At 44.0% G+C, this 14,362-nt stretch overlaps 1 protein-coding gene across 1 annotated transcript; it reads right to left on the bottom strand.

Annotated features, from left to right (window-relative positions):
- Window positions 1-3,359: 3,359 nt before the first annotated feature.
- Window positions 3,360-14,149, bottom strand: LOC117504785 (mucin-5B-like). Its single transcript, XM_034164281.1, has 6 exons — window positions 14,018-14,149; window positions 12,533-13,246; window positions 12,094-12,255; window positions 11,813-12,017; window positions 8,458-10,794; window positions 3,360-8,417 (listed from the first exon to the last, which is right to left on the bottom strand). The coding sequence occupies exons 2-5, from the start codon at window positions 12,675-12,677 to the stop codon at window positions 8,541-8,543; spliced, it is 2,766 nt and encodes a 921-aa protein (XP_034020172.1). The 5' UTR covers window positions 12,678-13,246; window positions 14,018-14,149; the 3' UTR covers window positions 3,360-8,417; window positions 8,458-8,540.
- Between the last annotated feature and the right edge of the window lie 213 nt (window positions 14,150-14,362).

The raw sequence follows: 14,362 nt of genomic DNA, 5'->3' as shown, positions 1-14,362 counted from the left end.
ATCTTGGTTGGCGTTTAATAACCAGATATAAATAGAAATCAATGTGGACATGATCAATGTTTTCAAGAGAGTTTCAGGATAAATCTGTATTTTCCATGCTGCTACTTTGCTGTTACATTTATCCCACATTTGTACAGCGGCTATTTGTCCAAACAAATCCAGAAGAGGATCAGACGATTTATAGAATAGACTTGAATGAATTTGTTGGTCCCAGTTCAGATAGAAAATAATTCCATCAGTTTGTCAAACATACTCTCTGTCTGCCACGACACCAGATACTAGTCTGATCCTTAATTAATTTCATTATGAAGTTAAAGATGGGAAGTAATCAGGGGTGAAACTAAAAGCTTCACACGCTCTCATCATATTAAAGATATTAATATTAAAGACAGCTCTTAACCCACCTGCAGCTCTGCGAAAATATGAAATAATATAAATAAAATGAACCAGCCAGCCAGACAGGGGGAAAGTCGGATTATTCATTAATTTCTGTACCAAGTTGAAAGAAATCTGAAAACAGTTTACTGGAATATATCACAGAGAAATTAATCTCATTGGTGTATATTCTTATATTAGTAGAATATACAAAGTCAAAGCGAGTGTCATGTGACCCAGCAAACAGAAAAACAAACAAAAAAAACATTTTCATTCTGTGAATTTGCTCTGACAGAATATCTCAGGATGGAAAACCTGATGTGAAGAAAAACCTGAGGTTGATTAAAAAGGGATAAAGTGAAATTTATGAAAGTGAGACTTTTAATTGAATCACTAAATGTGAGATATTTATCACCATAAAACATTCAGGCAGTAAAACTGAAGTCACTACTTTACAGAATACAGATACACACTAAAAATCATTTTCTCACCTTTATTCACCATTTTTAGTCATTTCCCCACATCATTAATATTACATATAATACACACTTATGAAAGCTCACAACACAATTTATTATTTTTTATTTATTTAACCAGCTGATACTCCCTTGTCAGCTCCCGAATGCTGCATAAAACAGCATTTTCAGTCAGAAAATAATCTATTTCAGCACATCATAGAAGCAAGATGGCAGCTGATGGCAACAGTTCACAGGCCGCCATCCAATGGATTAAATAGAAACTGATGGCCAGGACCCAGAATGGCGTGGCAAGCCAACAGTGGACGCTCTGCTCTTGACCAAACAACGATATGCAGTTTCTGTATATTCGGTGTTAGTACGCGCCCGCGGCCCACATGCTTGATGAATTCCTGCACAAAACGTAGTTTCCAGACCTGCGATGACAGTTCATTTTAGGGGGGACAAATACATCATGTGGCACAAGAACTTGTGCATCTTGTGTGTTTTATGCCTAAATGATCATAAGCCAAATCCTCAGTCATCCAGCAGCATCATCTTATGTGGGAAAATTCAGTGCCGGTTCAGGCGAAAGTAGTCCGGCGAGCTATCCCACAATGCCAAAATAACAGAGATGTTGCTCTGACGAGAGTGGCACACTGAGCACGGTGCCAGAACAGGAGTCGCAGACCAAACAGTCCCCCCTAAAAATCGGTCCGCCCTGCCTTCACTGCACAATGCATCATTTTGGGGCTCAGCTGAGACAGAGTCTCTACACCCAAAGCGATCAAATGAATTTACATGATTATTAACCATCAGATGACAAAGTAAAACCTCTTAAATCATTCTAAAGTCAGCTTGAAGCAGAAATGAGCAGATACTTGGTGATGCAATTAAACGACTGAGGCGCAGTGAACACATCAGCTAGCAGCTCGTGTAGCCGCGGTGCTCTGATCACTTCCTCTGTCTTTCATTACTAAATAATGCTGAATTTATGTGGAAATGATTGTTGTAGAAAAGCTTCAGATATCTGTGGCTGAGACAGATGATGACTGGAGGCAGTTTGAAACAGAAACCAGGTGAATTTCTGAAGCTTGTTAAAGCATTTTTATTACAAACCCAATTCCAATGAAGTTGGGACGTTGTGTGAAATGTAAAGAAAAACAGAATACAATCATTTTCAAATCCTCTTCAACCTATATTCAACTGAATACACCACAAAGACAAGATATTTAATGTTCAAACTGAACAAAATGAGCAAATATTTGCACAAAAACAAAAAAAGTTTATCAGTTTGAACATTAAATATCTTGTCTTTGTGGTGTATTCAGTTGAATATAGGTTGAAGAGGATTTGAAAATGATTGTATTCTGTTTTTCTTTACATTTCACACAACGTCCCGACTTCACTGGAATTGGGGTTGTATTATTATAATTCTTTTTATGTAAAACAAAGTGAAAGGAGCCAAGCTGTAAACGCTTTCTCTCACACGGCAACAACAACTTTTACTCTTTTTCATCAGATTTAAAGAAAATATTAGTCTGTCAAAAACAAACACCATGCAAACTAAATATTCTAAAGGGAACAAACCACTTTCACAAATTACTCTCTTGCTTTAAAAATAAATTAAAAATAAATAAATTGAGGGGAGCCACATTAGCCCGACAAGATACTGGCCTCTCTCCTAGCCTGTGATTGGTTAGCGGTTGAGACGCTGACGTCAGCCCGCGCATCAGCCTCACGTGGATGTGCACCCTGCTCAGAGTGCTGCTCTGATTGGACCGACATCTCTGCCATTATGGAATTATGGGATATGTCGCGCCCACAGATTGAGCTCGCCGGACTACTTTGTCCATCCTGCTCCGCTCTCGATGGAGCGACGGCACACAGAATGTGTCTCTTTGTCCCAGATTGATCTCTTTCAGTGCAGCTTCTTGTTCTGACTTTAACACCAAGTTCACACCCAACTCTTTCACCTCCAACTGTAAATGGTCATCAAAACATTCCAGTCGTATCTTTCTGAACTCTTCTGCATCAAACTCCATCGTGTCAGTGTTTACAATGTGTTTGAACAATAACAGGTGAAGTTGTTCATAAACTTTAAGTTTCTTAAATATTTATTACGGCCGCTCTTAAAACTTCAGTTATCTTTATAATTTTATTACTGGTAAATTTTAGAATTAATTTAGATGAGATATACTCATTATCTCACAGGAACTACTTTTTGTGCAGGAATTCATGAAGCACGTCGGCCGCGGGCGCGTACCAACACAGAATACCCAGAAACTGGAGAGTTGTTTGGCCATAACGAGAGCGTCCACTTTTAGCTTGTCATAAGCTAAGCTAGTCGCGCTCGTGAGAGTGTGACTGATGTGGTACGATCGCTGCTCTCCTACTAGCACTGGTACCACAGTCTCTTATACAAAGAGACTGTGGTAGCTGTTTTTGAAAACATGGCTGTGATTGGTCCAGCTGATAAAGACTGCAGCCAATCAGAGAACAGCGTGTCTCAGCCAATCAGCAAAATGTCAGAATCTTGACTAAAAGTCATGTGACCAAATAACCTGATACCGACTCCTTTGCATTGGCTGGAGGAGTGGAACCAACCAAGGAGAGGGAATTCCAGCACTGCTCTCCTATTGGTGGCAAATCTCACGCCAGGATCCGGCCCAATTCATGGCCCGGCTGCGAATTTGTGAAACGTAGTATGGTAGGTGAAGGTTCCGCCCTTTTCGCCTCTGGGTTCCGCCCTTTTGTCCTCTGATTGGCTAGAAGGTGAGCAGCAGCAGAAGTCTGTTTGAAACGTTATCTGCTGCCCGAGCAGGACAGACTGACTGACAGACTGACTGACAGACTGACAGCTGAGCAGAGAGAAATGTTTGAAAAGTGCTAAATGTTTTAAGCTAAGTGGTAAAAATATCTGAAAAATAACTAGAAGGCTGTACTTGGTTATCGCAGGTGAATAGTTTATCAATGGCTGCCCACCAGACCTTAATTTGAATATAGCGGCCCGGCCGCGAGTATTTTAGTCATAGGATGTTTCTCCTGGAATGTAAATTCTCAGCCAATCACAAAGTCAGTACCCACTACGCCCTTCATGCAATTAGCATACGATTAACATACCAACGCGCATGCGCCAAAAGGTCTCAGGAAGACGCACAGTAAAAAACAGGTTACATCGTCTTTTTACAGTGTTTAGTATGATCCACCTGTGACATACATGTACTTTGTTTTTCTGGATACTACAGGGCGGGCCAGAAAAAGTACGTCTTGAACAAGAGGAAGTCTATTGTCTTTGCCTCTTTTTTTTTGGTTTTGTTTTGTTTTCTATTTGTTTGGAAATTGAATTTTTGAATCCTGATGGTTCTGATTATAGTTTATATTTATTTTGTTTAATAAAAGAAGATATAGTTGATGACATCAAATTTCACTGTTCCCTCTTTTCATTAACCCATGAATTATTTGGGACCATCTCAAAATAAAAGTGAAGCCAAGAAAACCACATTGAACAGATTCCACTGATCTACTACACTGAGAGATGGACACTATCTTAAACTGTGCTAACAGCAAATAATAATAATAATAATAATAAAATAAAATAAAAGCTAAAAAACATACACTATATTTATAATTCATTCATGAGGCAAACACAATGTCACCAATACGTGGTAGGTGAAGTTTGGAGTGGTGGCCAGTGTTTACTCTGTATTTGTTCATCTTTTGGCACAATTTTTTTAATGGCATGATACGTTAATATGAGTAACTTTAAGTGATACATTAATTCAAATAACTTTAATGTATCTTTAAACTATCTATCTTTAAAAATGTATCTCTAAACTAATGTTTCACTCTATAAATGGAGTGATACGTTAGTTTAAAGATTGAAACGCACCAGTCAGACAGTCAGCATTAAATTTTCTGCTTTTTGTGAGCAAACAGGAGAAATTTTTGAGATTATTCCAAAATCACTACACTCCAACAGCACGAAGCTCAGCTTTTTGAAGCACGAAGCTCAGCTTTTTGAAGCACGAAGCTCAGCTTTTTGAAGCACGTAATACCAATTCATTTATTATCAGTACATTTTACCCAGAATGCAAGTGGTGGCCAGTGTTTGCTCACCTTTTGGCGCATGCGCATTGGCGTGTTAATCGTATGCTAATCGCGTGAATGATGTAGTGGGTACTGATTTGTGACTGGCTGAGAATTTACATACCACGAGAAACATCCTACGAATAAAATACTCGCGGCCGGGCCAGTTGTCGGGCTAGAGCCACATTAAAGGGCGGAGCTGGTTTCAGGTTTCATGTGGTATCTTTTCAAAATAAAAGTCAGCATTCAAGTCATTTCTTCTTAAAAAGTCTTCAAATGCTCTTTCAGTTCACATAAAAAAAATAAATAAATCCACTTTGCAAACAGCTTGTTGGACCAAACAAACTGAAGGTAAGCTAATGTGCACTTGTTTGATTAGCTACAAGTTTTGTTGAGTAACTCCATAATATATAAAAATCAACATTCATGTGAAACAATCCTCTCTGTTCTAGAATCATTTTATGCTCAAGTGAAGTCTGATGAAAAAACTCTTCAGAAAGTATAAAAACAGATAAAGTCCGTTTCAAAGTTAGCATAGCGCTAACGTCAGCCTCATGCAAGGACACACTAAGAATTCACCAAGCGGGAATCAGACCTCCAACCCTGGCAGAACTGCTGCCTTGCTGTAGAGCAACACAGAAACAGCCCTGGTATCCAGTGCCGTGATTCAAGTCCGGTTATACAGCGCCCCCCAGTGGCTTGGACTGGATAGTGCAGCAGGTAACTGGAAAAAATCCTGCAAATGATGAAACAAGAACCACATTTAACACAAATACTCCTCAGATGTGAATTTTCAATAGGTGGCCAGGTCAGGGGTCAAAACTTAAAAATTGAAGTGGCCAGTTGGAGTTCATGTCTATCTGGTGCTTGTATCACCATCTGAAGGATTCCTCTGTAAACGTTCTGTTATCTGCTCCGCTGCTGGGCTTCGTCTGCTGCTTCTCCAGTCACAGCAACAACAAGAAATAAATACAATTCAAGTCTCTGTCAGGAGGAGCCAAATCATAAACTTTGTGATCATTCTTCAGATTTATCATTCAGTAGTTTTATGAGCAGAAATTAATCACAGATCTTCCTTCATGAGGCTGATGTCAGAGCTGCAAAGGCTTCTGGGAACTTGAGTTCCAGACATTCTATTCTAAAGGCCACATCCAGACAGAGCAGTAACAGCGCTAATGCTAAAGTACTGACAGACATCACTCTGTAACCATGGAGACACACATGACCTCATCGGGTCAACAAAAACAACAGCTTTGTGTTCATCCACGACCTCCATCAGTCCAGAATCGGCACCCACAAAAGAGTCCTTTCAGAGGTTTGAAAACTGCACGGCAGTCCTGCCTCGTGCACGCTGAGTCCACCGTGGCACCGCCATCACAACAATACCATGCCACCTGTCGAATAGCAAGGGTTTGTCTGTCACAGGCACCTGTACCACCACCTGCCGGGTACCCACAGTCCTTCATAACCAACATGTGATGAAGTAAGATGAGTTCCTGTTGGAGCATGAACATGGGGTTCCATGGGACCCCTCCAGATCCACGGGGTCCCTCCCAGAACCACTGGGCCCCTTGCAGATCCACACCGCCCTCTGAGGTCAAGATGTTCATGGTTCGACAGTCTGATGATGTCACTGGCCCCTCCCCTCCAGAGGAGTAAAACAGGGTTTGACCAGCAGCATCTGTTTTTGGCGCGCTTGGATCAGAACACTTCAGAGCGTCACTCTGGCACAAAGGCGGCAGTGATGGTGACTCGTCTTGTTTTTTCTGACACGAAGGTGCCTTTGTTTACTGTCATTACATTGACGCGTTTGTTGACCAAGTATAAACCCCCCAGCCACACTGAACACATTATATCTGAGACCACGCCCTCATTCAAGTCTGTTCAGACTGACTCCGCCTCCAAACCACCACCATCGACAAACCTCAAAAACATCTTTTTCTGACACATTTATATGAAAAACTGCTAGTCAGATATTTAATTCACTTTTTCAGTCACTCACTGACTTCATGCCAAGTTGCATAAGTTTAATTAACGTGTATGACTCAAACAACAAAGTGACCTTTTTTGAGTGAAAAGTCGTAATGTGTCTGCAACAGAAAGGTTTGCGTTTTAACATTTTTATTTCTGTCTGTTAGCCTGTGGAAGCTAATGTTAGCAGGCTAACACCAACGGTGTTGCTAAGCTAGGAGGCTAACACATTTTGGGATTTGAACGCTGAACTTTTGGGTTGAAAGTGTTTAAAAATGGGACAAAGGCTGGAATTCTCTTTACCTCCTCTTTGTCACATTCCAGAGGGAGAAAATAATCACGTCTGCACAAAGCCAAAGTTACTCTGCCGCCATGTTTTCCACTAACTTCTGACGTCCTTAAAAATGTTACATGTTGCTGACGCCGTTCAATGCTACCAGCAATAAAGTGAGAAAAACAACACCACGAGTGTCAGCCACCGTTCCAAAGCTGCCACCTTCTGGCTACGTGATGTTATAAAACACATTTTGAACAAAAACATGAAAACCCTCCGAGGTACCAAAACTGTGTAATTAGCCATGTGGCTCACAAAGCAAGAAGCTAAATTTCTGGCCTAGCGAGGCACTACACATTACTAACTGCGACAGTTGTGGAGGAACTGCTATATCTACGCCACATGGGGGCGCCATTTGTCCAGAAGACCACATGTGAAGCCATAACAATCTTTGCTCTTTGTCTGATGGTAAAAACACAACACAATAGGTCTCGGAGAGAGAGAACATCTGCTGAACCCGAAGAAAAAGAAGTAATCCAGGAAAGCCTAAGCAGGAATCAAAGTGGCACAGATGTACACGCAAGAGCGGCGAGTGGCTCGCTGTCCTGCCACATCAAATCAGATACAACTTTGTGCCATCTCAGGTTTTAGATTTCTTCAGTGTTTACAGATCCAAGTACGAATAAAAACAGCTCATTTATCACAAGCAAAGCCTTTGATATTTAAATATTGCAGGGGGGTGTGGCCTCAGCACGCTCCAGATCACACCTTCAGATGCTGGACTGAAACACGACTAGGTTTTAAGACAGTGTGCAGATGTTCAAGCTGTTATTTTTAGGCGCTGTAGCAGCTCCTCTCCACTAGAGGGAGGATCATCTCCTTAAATGTTGGTTTTATTCACGCAGTTGGAGTTTTTAACGTGCAGCTGAAGCGACAGATTCAAAATCAAGCTTTGTGCTGGTTTGTTTGAAGCAAATACTTGTTTGGGTTTATATCCCACAAAATCAACAAACTAAAATTTTAAAGCGCATTTCAGCGATACAAAGATACCGACTAGCACAAGTGTCGCAACAGAACGGATCAATAGAACAAAGGATAGTTTTCCAAAAACATTTTGCGGCTCCAGGTGGAACTTCAGTTACCCCCCCCCGGGGTTTACGCTTTCTACACAGCTGAGAGGCGTCTGACCCAAAGGGAATGAAATCACTGAGCAAACGTCCAAGCGTGTTCCAACGTGTACTCCCCAACCTGCCACACACACAATTCCTCCACAACAAACTGCTTTCACAAGCGTCCAGCTACACTAATTAGTTATTAGTTAACTTATTGACCTCTGGTTTTAGGTGACAAACAGGTTGATCAACCATTTCTGTCAATCACACAGTCTCCATGACTACAACAGCTTCTTCACCAACACCAGAGTCTGGCGGGGTGGTCGGGATGGGGTTACACAGTGTCAGACCTTCCTCGGAGGTTAACTGACCTCTGGCAGGGCAGTCCACTGAGTCATGGTAACTCGTGACATCACCTCCCCGCTTATCCTTCTCTCCTCCATTTTCTACTCCTAGCCTGCCATCCTCCTTCCTCGCCTCCACGTTGTCTTCATCTTCCTCATCCTCCTTTACTCGACACCTGCACACCTCAATCCCAGAATCCCCAGTCAGTCGCCGATGTCTGTATTGGCTCTCGTCAGCTCCCATGTCCTCATCTTCATCATCAGCATGGTCTACTTCCTCCTGGTCCTCCCCGCCATCCTCTTCCCAACTTGGAGGTCCAGGCTCTATGACATCCACACAAGGGGAGAAGAGGGTCTGTTTTGGTGGAGACTGAGTGGACCGAGGTGAAGGAGAGAGGGAGGAAGCATGGCCAGAGGACAAGCACCCTTGTTCGGACTGGTGCAGAGCAGTGAGGGGGTCTAGAAGTAGAGTTGGGCCCAGAAGGGAGGTGGGGGACACAACTGCAGAGGAGAGGACAGAAGGTGCAGAGGGAAGTGATGGAAGAAAGGACAGGGAGGGTACTGCAAGGAGAGACTGAGGAGATAAAGAAGGATCAAACTCTACAGTAATGCTTGGGCAGGTAGAAGTGGTCAGAGCTGGGGAAGGAAGTAGTGATGCAGCAAGGAAGCCAAAACCATGATGTGGTCCAGAACCAGAAGGAAAACTTGGCTGGCTATCACATAGCAACTGACTGACAGGGTTCAACTGTGAAGACTGAGGCCCGATCACTGAAGGACCTAAACCTGGTGTTGGAGCAGTATCTGTGATAAATGAAAGAATTCCAACACCCTCTGGATGTGGAAATGGGCCTGACACTGGGCTTAGAGGAACTACAGACAGACCTGACTGAGAAAACAGTCCAGAGTCCTGGCAATGGGCTAAGGCAGATGTGCTGGATGCCGTGGCTGGAACTAGAGTAAGGCTCGAGTGTGTAGGTGCTTGAACTACAGTTGGGTTCGATAGTAAGCCTGGCACCAGAGAGACATTAGATGATGAGCTCAGCACCAGAGTGAGATTTGTGGTTATTGGGTCTACAGGGTATGCTGATACAGGGGCTAGAGTATAGCAACAGTTTGTTTGCAATGGTTCTACAGCCTGGATATGGTTTGTTTGTTCAGGATATGGAGCCTGTGAAAGATTTGTTAGAACTCTGGGAGTACTGGATTGAAATGGTCCTGGAACATGGGGAACATTCACTGCAACAGGTTCTGGAACTTGGCAAATATTTGTTTGGAATGTGTCTGTAATCTGGTTATGGTCTCCAGGTTTTAAGACAGGGACTTGGGTAATGCTGCTATATAAAGGGTCTTCTTGTGTTGGGGTCGTTTTTGTTGGTTTTGGAGTTCGGATGTAGTCTGTAGATATTGGGTTTGGAGTTTTGATATGGTTTGGAGAAACTGGAACTAGAACTGCAGAGGAAATGGATCCAGAGGTTGAAAGAGCAAGAGATCCTGGAATCAGGGGAAAAGCTCTGCCACTTTCAGGAGACGGTTTGGAGGATGGACTACAAACATCATAAGCTGTATCTGAAGCTGGATTGACGGGTTTGAAGGACTGAGCAAAATTTGGGACATCAGGAATGTCGGCAGCTGGAGTTGACGTGCCTGAAGTCAAGGTGGCGTCTGAGGCACTGGTAGGTTCAAGGTCCTTGGTACAGCTTCCTATGTTTGCTGGCTGGCTATCACTAGTTGGACTAGAACCTGTACTTGACCTACAGATGCTGATTTGTGGGGTATGTGGTGCCAAGTCCAGCTGCTGCATGATGGGAGATGTAGTTTTAACAGGCATAGCCTTTTCTGAACAGGTAGAGGGCAAAGACTCCCTGGTTACACCCACCACAGTAGCAGTTTGGCTCAGATGCGCTGAGTCGGAAGCCACGGTTCCTCCAGCAGTAGCTGTGTTGCAGATGTCAATGGTGACAGTGGGAGCCATGGTCTGAGGAGGAGGCGGAGCCTCGTCCAGCTCCAGGCGGGTTGCAGCGGTGGCGATGGTCTCCAAGGTGACATCACGTGTGAGGGGAGCTGCCTCATTGGGCGTGGAATTGTGACTTGTGTCAGTCTCATAGGTGGCAGGTGCGGAGAGGGAGGAGCTACATGGAGAGGAGGGGCAGCAGGAGTCACAGGAACAACTGGAGCTACAAGAATTAAGACAAAAAAAAATGTAAAGTCACAAAGCAATAAAACCAAACATTTATTCTATATGGAAAAACAAAAACTAGACAATCAACCAGTGTTGGGTCAGAAAGTAAGCTCATTCACTCAAGTTTGACACCACTAATCACAAAAAGCAGCTTCAGAAGCACAGTTTTTAAACCAGGTTCACCGTAATATCGTTTATGGCGTCAAAGAGGTGTATGAAAGTGCAGCTTTTGCTTCAATGCTTGATAAAAGAAATATGTTTTTATATCTCAAAAATGTGATGTGATTATCAAAAACTGACACCAGATTCAGATTCAGCACCCCCAAATGACCCAATGCTAAAAAAACTCCAAGGAAGAAAAATCATGTTGACCAGTGTAATGGATCAGACAGATCGCTGACATCATGTGTGATATGATCTGAAAACACATCAGCAAGCTCAAAGATCTGACAGGTTTGGATTCAAAACAGTCGAAAACCCATTTCTTGTTTTGCAGTTGAAACAAGAAACGACAAGCAAAAAGTTAGCATGTAGGTAACAACGAGAAAAACTCCAGCTGGTGTCACAGTACAAACAGCTCAGACTAAAAAAAAAAAAAACCCTAACCTCACCTCCTAATCAAACCCCTAACCTCCCAACTCCACCAAATCCCCTAACCTCACCTCCTAACCCCTAACTCCACTTCCTAACCCCAAACCCTAATCTAACCCTATCCTCACCTCCTAACCCTCTAACCTAATCCTAACCCTAACACCTAACCTCCTAACCCAGAGGTGGCCAAATTCGGTCCTCGAGAGCCACCTTCCTGACACTCTTAGTTGTCTCCCTGCCCCAACACACCTGAATCCAATGAAAGAATCGTTAGCAGACTTTTAATGAGCCTTTCATTGGATTCAGGTGTGTTGGGGCAGGGAGACAACTAAGAGTGTCAGGAAGGTGGCTCTCGAGGACCGAACTTGGCCACCCCTGTCCTAACCACATCGCCTAACTCCCTAACCTTCCGGCAGTTTCACCTGTTGTCGGAGCTCAGGGAGGATGGACCGTCATTGAGCGGCCTGTGCAGCAGGGGGCTATGTTGCGTCAGCAGGTGGGGTTCTGCAGCACGGGGCGGCTGCAGGTAACGAGGGGTGGTGAACACCGAGCTGTACGGGGGGGGAGGGGTGGAGGGCTGAGCAGCAACCTCATCATAGGACGGCAGCTTCAAAGACGCCAAGAAACCTGAACAGGAAGCACATCAGAACATCTGATTGGAGCCTTGGCACGTCAGCAATAGACACAGAGTCTGGAGTCTTACTGAGATCCAGCATGGAGGATGGGTAAGATGTGGCTCCATGGTAGGCCAGGAGGCTGATGTCCCGCTGCCTCTGCTGCTGCTGGACTCTGAGTTTGGCTCGACGGTGTTGGTACGCGCAACAGCAGCTGAACAGGATCAGGACGGTCCACAGCAGCCAAAACCCTGCAGCCGCATTCAGAAACCACCACATCAGTTTTCACTGCACAGTCAAACGGCCGAGTCTGGAAGAGAAACCAGCTCCAAAAAGGGTTGGAGATGTTTTACTGAGAGAACTTCAGGACTGGAGGTTTTTAGTGGGGAAAATTCATTCTGGTGCAGAATATGAAGCCTGTAAAGTTTAAACATTGTGAGAAAAGGTTTGGTTGAGCCTGGACATGTCAGCTCAGAAAAATACACAGAAACTTGAGTGATCTGGCCGAGGTATTTGAAACAAACTTACACCAGAGTTCGTAGTAGTAGGTGCAGCAGCCGCTCTCTCCGCAGCAGTGTCCCGTCTCACACAGGTATCCTCCGTTAGCGCTGGTCCCGGCGCAGTACCGTGGTCTCCCTAGCAGGGGCAGGCTGCCACCGGAGTGGTACTCCATCGCACCCCTGCTCTACCCGGACTTAGCCCCACCGCGCCACCGCTACCTGCTGTTAGCCACTAGCCGCTAACTAACGTTAGCTGCTAAAATGTAATTGATGTGTGAAAGCAGCTACATTTTTCTAAAGTTTAACTTTTTTAGGTGCCGTCCGGTTAGGGTTAGGGTCAGTGTTGCTCCGGGGCCCAAATTTGATAATCTCTTCTCGCTGCAAATAAACACAAAGCTAGCTCACATTTTCAATGAAAAGCAGCAGCTCTTTGGAAGACTGCATCCTCGCCAGGTCAACCGAGGAAGGCGGAGCAAATCAGTAGGCCCCAAATTTGAAGAGGCCCCCAGAAATCTGATGGGTTTCCATTTGAAGAAGCCAGTGTAAGTACAAACTCAACAGCATCTCAAATCAGGGCAGGTCTGAGGACTCATTAGCGCCCCCTACAGCTGACAGGAACTCTAAATCTGATGCTAACCTTGAATGATGCTGCTGTTCCGCTGTGCCACAACTAGCTAACACAGCCCCAACCCACTGCGTAGTACTGCAATGATACCGTGAACAGAAAACAGGAAGTCTGCAGCTGGACAAAGAAAAAAGAAAAGACAGGAAAAAAAGTTAGGATTTGATGACATCATGAATCCAGTCAAAATGTATCCAGCTTCAGTTTTTACAATTTTCTCCCTCCTCAGATGTTTTAGCATTTTTGGGCTGTCAACTGTAATGGGAAACTTTAGAGACAATTAACAACTTCAACACATAAAACTGATCAACAATGAAACACAGACTGATGAACGCCCCGCCCACAGTTTACAGGGCGTGTCCAGGTGTGCCGCCAACAAACACTGCGCAAAACTTTTAGGCCCCTCCCACCGCTGTCATCGACCAACGACAACATCAAAAAGACAAATTATAAAGACACGAAAACAAGACAGCCACACTTCCAGCAGGACCAGAAGTATTTGGACACAAGTATTTCTCATCTGAATAGAACTAAATTAAGTCAGGATATAATATTAACACAACATTTAAAAAGTAGACGTTTAATTTCCACCATCACAACAAACTGGAGACACACCAATGTCAAAACAATGAATCAATTTGTCACCAAACTGCCAAAAACCGGGGGAAGGTGAATAAACAGACATTTAGACCAACAAATCAATGCGTTTGTAGTATAAACACACAAAAAACAACTTAATAAATCAGACTTAGGCTGGACGGAGTGAAAACGGCGGAAGATTTTCCTGATTAATTAATGTCACCGGAACAAACATTCCACCGACGGTCCCGGAACGTAGCGCACACGTGCGCAGGCACAGCTCGTGCACGTAAACATGAGACCTTTACATACATGTAGCGTGTTAGGTGGCTGAGCCTGGCGGCCGTTTAACAGTCACTAACGGTTCCGCCGGGCCTCCGCTGCCCGCTGCTCCGCGCGACCCTCCGACAGCCCGCCGCCATCAGCGACAGCGGCACCGCAAGCACGCGGCACCACGCGCAACACTTCCGTCGCGTCCCTGACGCTTCAAAATAAAAGCTGGCGCTGCCGTCGTTCAAAGAAAAACAAGCACATTTAATTAAAACGGATTCACATAATTTAACAAATAAAAGTTGAACACTTATGAAAACTTCCGTTGATAAAGAAGGTCGTAACCTGCACGTGTCCATCCGTCCTCAAATATAATCAAACTTGATT

The sequence above is a fragment of the Thalassophryne amazonica genome, chromosome 23 (assembly GCF_902500255.1).
Source record: "Thalassophryne amazonica chromosome 23, fThaAma1.1, whole genome shotgun sequence".
Taxonomy (NCBI): domain Eukaryota; kingdom Metazoa; phylum Chordata; class Actinopteri; order Batrachoidiformes; family Batrachoididae; genus Thalassophryne; species Thalassophryne amazonica.
Note: the sequence above shows the minus strand (reverse complement) of the source record. Positions and strands in the feature narration are given on the sequence as shown.

Excerpts from the sequence above, each read along its gene's own strand:
- LOC117504785 (XM_034164281.1), bottom strand. The coding sequence starts at position 12,677 with ATGGAGTACCACTCCGGTGGCAGCCTGCCCCTGCTAGGGAGACCACGG. Across the intron at positions 12,256-12,532 it reads CTACTACTACGAACTCTGGT|GGTTTTGGCTGCTGTGGACC; the intron begins GTAAGTTTGTTT and ends ATGCGGCTGCAG. Across the intron at positions 10,795-11,812 it reads TCCCTGAGCTCCGACAACAG|CTCCAGTTGTTCCTGTGACT; the intron begins GTGAAACTGCCG and ends TAATTCTTGTAG.